This window comes from Glycine max, chromosome 19 (genome assembly GCF_000004515.6).
Source record: "Glycine max cultivar Williams 82 chromosome 19, Glycine_max_v4.0, whole genome shotgun sequence".
Classification (NCBI taxonomy): Eukaryota; Viridiplantae; Streptophyta; class Magnoliopsida; order Fabales; family Fabaceae; genus Glycine; species Glycine max.
In genome coordinates, this window is record NC_038255.2 from 45,912,633 (window position 1) to 45,920,783 (window position 8,151).

General features: G+C 30.8%; 1 protein-coding gene across 1 annotated transcript; it reads right to left on the reverse strand.

The window, feature by feature from the left end:
- Nucleotides 1-523: 523 nt before the first annotated feature.
- LOC100781698 (lysosomal Pro-X carboxypeptidase) lies at nt 524-7,657 on the reverse strand. Its single transcript, XM_006604584.4, has 10 exons — nt 7,141-7,657; nt 6,725-6,914; nt 6,460-6,593; nt 6,226-6,338; nt 5,999-6,125; nt 5,205-5,360; nt 1,191-1,346; nt 1,004-1,083; nt 868-917; nt 524-760 (listed from the first exon to the last, which is right to left on the reverse strand). The coding sequence occupies exons 1-10, from the start codon at nt 7,525-7,527 to the stop codon at nt 627-629; spliced, it is 1,527 nt and encodes a 508-aa protein (XP_006604647.1). The 5' UTR covers nt 7,528-7,657; the 3' UTR covers nt 524-626.
- Between the last annotated feature and the right edge of the window lie 494 nt (nt 7,658-8,151).

Below are 8,151 nucleotides of genomic sequence, written 5' to 3' on the forward strand. Positions count from 1 at the left end.
CCAAGGACGATTTTCAATTCCTTGCAAGGTTTGGGACCACCCATCTTAATTCCACTCTCTTGACCGACAAGATGGGTGTCGTTTTCGTCAGGGGCTAGTGTTGCTTTTTGTTTTTCACTTGTATAAAAAAAATTGTTACTTTTATAAATTAACTAGATTCTGCTGTATCCCAGTGGTAAAATAAAGTTATTGTAGCTAAAAGAGTACAGAGATTATGACTTTTAGCTTTCCAGTAAGATTCCTAGGTGACCGAAGCTTGTAGTCTAGACAGATTTAAATATAATACAGGACATTGATTTTTTTCTTCTAACTTTATTGTTATCTTTTAAATTGATTAAATGAATATTGTAATCAGATAGGCTTATAATGTTTTCGCAATATTGAGAATATTTAGCAACCTTCATTTTAAAACTGAAACAGTATTTTATCAAATTATCTTTTAAGAGCGAAGCTATGAAGTCTAGGCAAAAATCAAGTATTGTGAAAATGATTAAGATTGTTATGACTAACCAGCACTCATATGTTATTGTAATTTTCGGTATCCATTATATAATTTATATTTGTTTCATTTGACAATAACAACGATTGCAGTGCCTCCAAAGATGCCCAAAAAATAAGAACAACCCTTAGCTATTGGATTGTAGGTCTTGATGGTATTGTGAGATCCAACTTGCTATGATATTTACCTCTTGTTTCCTTACATCTTTAAGCCACTGTGGATCTTCCTTACTCGAGTACCTTAGGTCTACATGATGAGCTCCTGCTCACAAAAATGTCCAAATAAATAGAGCAAATAGAAAAATGGAAAGAAGAGAAAAAAGGATTTGAAATTGAAACATAAATTATACATTAGTTTGGTCCACTAACCTTTTTTTGCAACAATAGCAACTATTGTTTTTGATATAGTCTTTAACACCCTGCAACCAAACTCATAATTAGCAAGATTGTGTAATTGCTTTTAGCATTGGTGAAATTATGCTAATAATAATGGGAGATGCTATACCCTCCGGCACTCCAAGGATCTCTTAAACCATTAAAGAATATAATGTTGCTGGCAGACCTTTTCAGAACTCTCTCAATAGCCTGCAGAAAAACATGAATAAGTGATAACAATTATATGAATATGGTTGGCAATGTATGCAAATTAAAAGTGAGATTGAATTGAATAGTGAATAGTAATATATACACACATGGCCACCAAACTCAGTAGTAATCCAGTGTGGTCTTGGCTGTACGTTGTAGAAAAAGTCGCACCAAGAGGCTCTTGCTTCGTATGACCACTCATATTCTGGGAATATGCTCTCCTTATTGCTTCCACCTACGGGCATTATCATCTCCGTACAAGCCTGCACCATGCACAAAACTACATCTCCTCATTAATAACAAATTAATAAACTACATTTTATAATTTATATACTATATGGTCCTATATTATTGGAGTCTCCAACATAGGTTACGTCTCTATTAAACCAAAATAAGAAAAGCTCTGTTGTCTTTGACTATAGAAAGTGGTAGAAATTAAAAAAAAATAAAAAAAATCAGCAGATGGACAAGTTTGATGCCTGAATCAGTGAATGTGACAGTACTGAAGCAATTAAAAAGAGTCCAAAAACTAGAAAATATAATGACCGGGGTTGTCGACAAGAATGCAATATCAATGTTGCCTTAATTTTGAAATGAAACACGCCTAAAACATATGATAGAAAAACGATACGAAGTCATTTTCTATGTAGTATTCAGGCTACCATAATAGTAAGACTACTGAAATTGTTGTTAATATATAGATAATGCAACTATACAAGTTGATTCAAGAGATTTTGTCAAACAAGTGATGTTGCAAATAATTATAATATTGAAGTTGTTGAAGATTGTAAACGTTTTAAAAGCGCTGAGGAACATGGTCAATTTGAAAGATATGCATAGCAGCATTACTAAAATTGTGGACAAGGTTGACGGATTTTAAATTAATTTGGTCCATAACTGACATAAGCAGGTGCAAGGTTTTGCAGAGGAATAACTAAATTCTGTTCATGCTCTAATAACTCTGTATAAAGACAGAAATAGTCCACTCTTATATTATAAATTAAGATAGAACTCTAAGAATGAGTTTTTTATCTTCTCAAATGGATGTTCTCAAAACCTTCTCTCTTTTCTCTTTTTAATGTGCCTTTCACACATTACTCATACAATTAGAAGAAAAAAAAATTACTTTTCTCAACCATTTCAAACTACTCTCATTTTGTCTTCATGCATATACTTGGTCTTTTTAATCATTTATTTCTTTCAATTTATTTTGTTTTATGTCTATCTTCAAGTTGAATTTCCTTAATTTTTTAAAATAAATTAATAACAATTAAAAATAATTTTAGATTTTAATTTAAATCATTTATTATAAAATAAAATTTAATTTATATATTGACATATATTTAGTATGAATTTTAATTATAGTACAATTTATATACTAAAAAAATATTTATTTATTATCAATTTTAATTATATCAAAATAAATATTTTACTTATAAAATATAGAAAGTAATTATATCATAGTATGTTGTATTAGATATTAAAAAAATATTTATTTATGATGAATTTTAATTATATACTCGTAAGTGTTGAAATTCCAAAGTACTTGGATATCTATATACTATTTAAGTTCGGCCTGCTAACCTTGTAAGCAAATGGGTCTAATTATTTTTGGTCTTGCGTCTACGAGGTGAGCTTGCATATTGGACTATAGGTTTAACCTGCAGTTTTATTTTCCAAACCTATTGGATAGAGTTCCTTAACTGGCTAAAAATTAAAAGATATTTTTCTACTTTAAAAACTTTGATGAGCGTTCATTTTTATTTTTTATATAAAAATGACCGCTTCATTACATCATCCGTCACTATGGACACAATTTCCTTAGTAAGACTAGCAAGAGAATCAGCTGCTCTAGGAACAAATATCAAAGATTGTGACGTGTAATTTCTAACCAGACATTTACAATCAAAAACTAAACCAGCAAAATAGCTATTCCTAGCAGCGTTCATACTTCTTCTCTCCCATGCAAATCCCCCAGATCTAATAGGAGCCTCTTAGTGAAGTTGAGGCTACTGAAACTAGTAAGGGTGTAAATTTGAACCCAAGAGAAAAGAGACAAGAAAAAATGTTGGTGTGTAAAACTTGACCAAAGAGGCTGGTATTCATAGGACTGGATGAGATTACATGACCGTGTGAATTAAAATAATTGATATGGGAATTCAAATATGATTGAAAAAATGATCAAAAAGCTCATGTGTGTGAGACTTTCATCTCTTGTTACTCACTTTGTAATCTCATATCACAAAATAATATATAGACACATGAGTCAAGGATATAATTTAAGACTTAACCTTTTGTGATATTCTTTAAACTACAACAATTTTATATGGTAGTTAGCTAGAGAATAGGAACTGGCATTCCTGGCCTTTGCGGTTGGATTAAAAGTCATGTCCTTGTAGGTTCAGGTTCTAAGGCCACGGAGAGAAAAAGAGACAACAAAAAAAAAGCTAGAGAATAGGAATATATATATATATATATATATATATATATATGTAAATATAATTTTTTTTATAGAAAATATGATGACGTTTCTTATTATGCAAACAATTAAAAACAAAAAAAAAAGGAACTATGGCTGCAAATAATTTGAGATACAAATCCTTATTTTTCACTTAAATAATTAGAGGTTTACGATAAATTTGAGGTGTATAATGATTTAAAAGGTTAATAATTAGATGAAATTTAAAAGATTTTACAGGTAGTGAAGTTAAGACTTGAAGAGCAGAAAATTTAGGATTGTTTAATTAGTTTAAAATATGATGTTTTGAGTGGTGGGCAATAAGTGAAAGAGGGTTTAAAGTTATTTAATAAATGTAAGAGTTTGATGGTGTTTTTTTTTTTTTTTGTCATTGTAACATTGTCAATATTTTTTTGTTCGTGGTTTTTAATAAAAAAAAATAAACTTGCATTTTCTAAATAATTAAATTATAAGATTAAAAACTATAAGATTAAACCCGAAAAGAAATATTAAACGCATTCGTTGATCATAACAGTAAGAACAAAATGAGTGTCTTTGTTTCATGGATTTAAGTTAAATTTCCGAAAATATAAACATGAGAATGTGATTCCTAAAAGTATAAATAAACGTACCCAAAATTATAATTAAGCTGAAAATATTTTATCTCAACGATACCGTCATGCAATGCAAGGGGGGCTTTTCTCCTACCGATAGTTTCTGGTCAATGGAAAGGGTTTTTTTTTCTTAATGCAAGACCAAGACCAAGACCAAGACCCTTGAAGCTCTAAGTTAACGTCTGGTTGAGTAATGGAAAGTAGAAACTAGCATGACAATGAAATCTGTATTTATGGGTATCCATCTAAATTCGTTTTATTTTGACGAAAAATATTAGAATTGACCGGATATGGATTTGGGTTTGAGGATTATCTAGCTTTTTTAATCGGGGTTGGGTAGAATGTCACTATCCATCATCCTATATTCATTCCTATACTCGTCCTGATGATGAAATTATTAAAATTTTATTAATTACTTGTTAATTTTTTTATAATTTTTACATAATTTAAGATTTTTTTTTGATGATTTTTGTAGACAAATGCGTTGCAAATAAAATAATTAAAAATAAATATGTAAAAATCAAATTTTTTTAAATCAAATTTTCAATATAATTTTTTTACAATTTTTTTTTAAATCTAAACCAAGAACGAGATACTCAATATCTTATGGACGGGAATGTAGTATCAGAAACGGATACATAGATATATTAAGGGATCGAAATCAAAAATCAAGGAGACAATACTTGTTCCCGTCCTATCCATTATCATGTCTAGTGGAACACAATATGAGGCACTAACGTTGGGATAATTATTAACAACTTGACTTCTCCGTTTGAAGCTGTCACGTGCACAAGTTTTTCTTAGATTCTAGCATTAGCATATGCTGGAAAGTCGGAAAGATAATAGGCGTTTTCTATTGCAAGTTGGCTACTCCTTCAAATGTTTCTCCTATTCTAAAAGATTTAAGCAAAAGATTGGACAAAATTTAATAGTATATTTCAATGTGGTAATTAGTTACAACGCATGTAAGTTTTAATTAAATTAAAGTTGAAAACACAAGAAATGGAAATTGAGAAAATTATGTTTGACCATGAATGGGATAGGTTTACCTGCCATTGCCATCCTCCAAGATCGTGAGGATCAGAATTGTCATCCAAATCGAAACACGTTGCTTTGCCTGTATAGTTGTAGTAGACATTGGCTGCTGCATACAACTTGGCTAATCTATTATTTCCCGTTACTGAGCTGTCAATCGCCTCGCACATCTAAATTTCCACAATTCTAAGTCTAGTCAAATTATTCTTTGAATCTTTCCACAACAAATCATTTAAATATTCCTCTAGTCTCCCTTCCCCCTTTTCACCTTCAATCTCCAATAAAAAATAATAATTTAAGACTACAACATTTGTATAAACTTTATTTATCTGAAAATATATAAACTTATTAAAAATGAAAATATAAAATTATTTATGTAATACTATTTAAATCCAAATGATAATATCATTTTTTTTGTTTTTATCATTAAAAAATTTGACATTCCATTTCTTTGTCATTATCATCAAAAGTTGAAATAGACTCCACCACATGTTGAAAAAAGTTCTTTTAGCTAACAGTATATATAATTTTAAAATTGATCGATATTATGCATTAAATAATTATTCTTCGTAATAAAACAATTAGAACTGTTTTATCACATGACGGCCCTTTAGTCAAAACAAGTAAAATAAAGTATTTACAACAATTACTTTACTATGAATAACGATTTAAAAATGAATTTAAAGTTCATTCTTTCAAGGATAAAAAATTATAACAATTAACTTTTAAAAATCACATCAGAAACATATAATCAAACGACGCCAGAAAACAATCCTTTATAAAAAAAGAACATATTTTAAGATTGTACCTTTTTCACCGGATATGCAGGCAGGGGATTCAGGAAATTGGATGGTGTCGGATAATCTGTCATGGCGGTATAAATCCACGCCGCCCGAAGCCAACCTTCCAAAGAATCAGGCCCAAAATCATCGCTCCTGAAAAACATTAATAATAACTAAACTATAGACATAGACACCTTAATTAATTGATCATTCAATTAAATCATTTTGCATTAGTAATTAATCATGCTCTCACTTGCATATTCTGAATGTTTTCCGCAGCAGTTCCATTCCTCCGGGTTTATTGGCCGTATCGTCTATCAGATCCCAAGACCCTTTTATCACTTTGTAACAATTCTCACTCTCGCTCTGCGGTAGTACATCAAACAAAATTTTTACTTCAATAGTAGTACTTAGCATTCTTCACTAACCATGGCCGGGGCCACATATGCATGTGCATATTAATTACAAATTATTGAGAGAATCAAACCCTGAAGTCTTGTGTGATGATGCTGATGAAGATGTCTGGCGAAACCATACCCATGAAATGGAGAATTGGAGCAGAGGATGCTAGAGCTCCAATTGCAACGTGTGGATACTTCATCCTGAACCAAGCAGCCAACACTGCAAAACAAAGCCCATTTGGATTTTATACTCATCTCAATTAGAGGGATTGAACTATTGAAATCAATGAGGGTAAAAACTTAAAATACTAGTATTAAATTAAAAATATAAAACAAGTGATAGGTTTATACTTCCTCCATAGGATCCTCCAAAAACCACAACAGGAGAATCAGTGGCTGACAAATTCTTCTTCAGATCAATGATGAGAGCGGCATAATCAGCTAATGCCTGTGTTGAGCTGAGATACCCAAGTGTGCTAGTATTTGCATATGCAACCGTCTTGTTTCCCCCAAATGGTATTGATTTTCCATAAAATCTATGCTGCAGTTCAGTTTGAGATACATGAAATACAGTAAGTTAATAACTTAATTGTTGGTAACAGTTAAAAATCCTAGTTAGAGATCTCAACAACCTAGATATTGGACAAGTTGCATTTCAACTTCTAATTAAGACAGTAAAGTGTGGCTTTTGAGTGATCAAGCAAAAAGTTTACTTTATCAAATTACAGACAGAGATCTACTACCCTTTACAAAAGAAGAAAGATTACCTCGATGAAAACCAAAAGGGCTTGAAAAGAAGGAGCATTTTCGAACATAAAGCCCGTGTTTTGTGTGAACCATTCTATGTTCCCTTCATTGCCAGTGTAGACAAAGATTGGAGCATTGTTCTTGGCACCACCCCAAAAGGTATCGTTGATGAGATACCTTTGTTGAAAAGTGTGATTGCTTTGGGGATTGAAATTGAAGTGATCCAGTATCTGGGTGAAGAATTTTGTTCTGTAAAGCCCATTTTGGGAAGAATGTGAGCGTTGCTTCAGCTCTGCACTAACTGCTGAAGAAGGAAATCTGGGAAGGATAGGGGCAAAAGCAAAAGTGAGTGAGGGAACCGAAAATAGAGAGAAGAGTGTGAGTATGAACTGAAAGCCAATTGCCATTATTTTTTCTCTAATGAACTGTGGCTACAAATGAGATGTGCATTTAAAAGAGGAAAAAAAATGATAAGAGAATCTCAGGAATTCAGAGCTTCCGCAGAATAAAGCCTCGTTGGTTGGGCTACACACCAACAATCAGTGGACCATTGCAATTATTATTATGTGTTTATCCACATTCTTCAATGACAAGTTTAGACTTGGATTAAGATAGATTAGATTTTAAATATCACAATTATAGACTTATTAATTCTTATCAGCGAAATAAATTAATGTGATTGGTATTTATAATCTTTAAAATATAAATTTATAGCTTTCATACATAATAGTAGTTTTTAACTTTTTATTAACACAAAATTGTTCATTTCTGCTTTTGCATATTAATTAATGTTTTTATTTATTTATTGTTAATTTTGATATATAATTTTTAAATTTAATTATGTAGCAAAAGAATAGATTGTGTGCCGAAAAAAACTCATTCAATTCTCTGTCTATCACTAAATCCATGTATGTATAAAATTTTGGTGGATGAAGGTAAACATAATATCTTGTTATGTACAACTAAAGTAATATATATATATATATATATATATATATTGAATTTAATCCGCATCAATATATTAAAAGAGT

Bases quoted from the DNA above. Each gene is read 5' to 3' on its own strand.
- LOC100781698 (XM_006604584.4), bottom strand. From the start codon at position 7,527: ATGGCAATTGGCTTTCAGTTCATACTCACACTCTTCTCTCTATTTTCG. The intron at 6,126-6,225 runs GTGAGAGCATGA...AATGTTTTTCAG, and splicing joins AAAACATTCAGAATATGCAA to GAGCGATGATTTTGGGCCTG. The intron at 5,361-5,998 runs GTACAATCTTAA...GTGGAAATTTAG, and splicing joins CTGCATATCCGGTGAAAAAG to ATGTGCGAGGCGATTGACAG.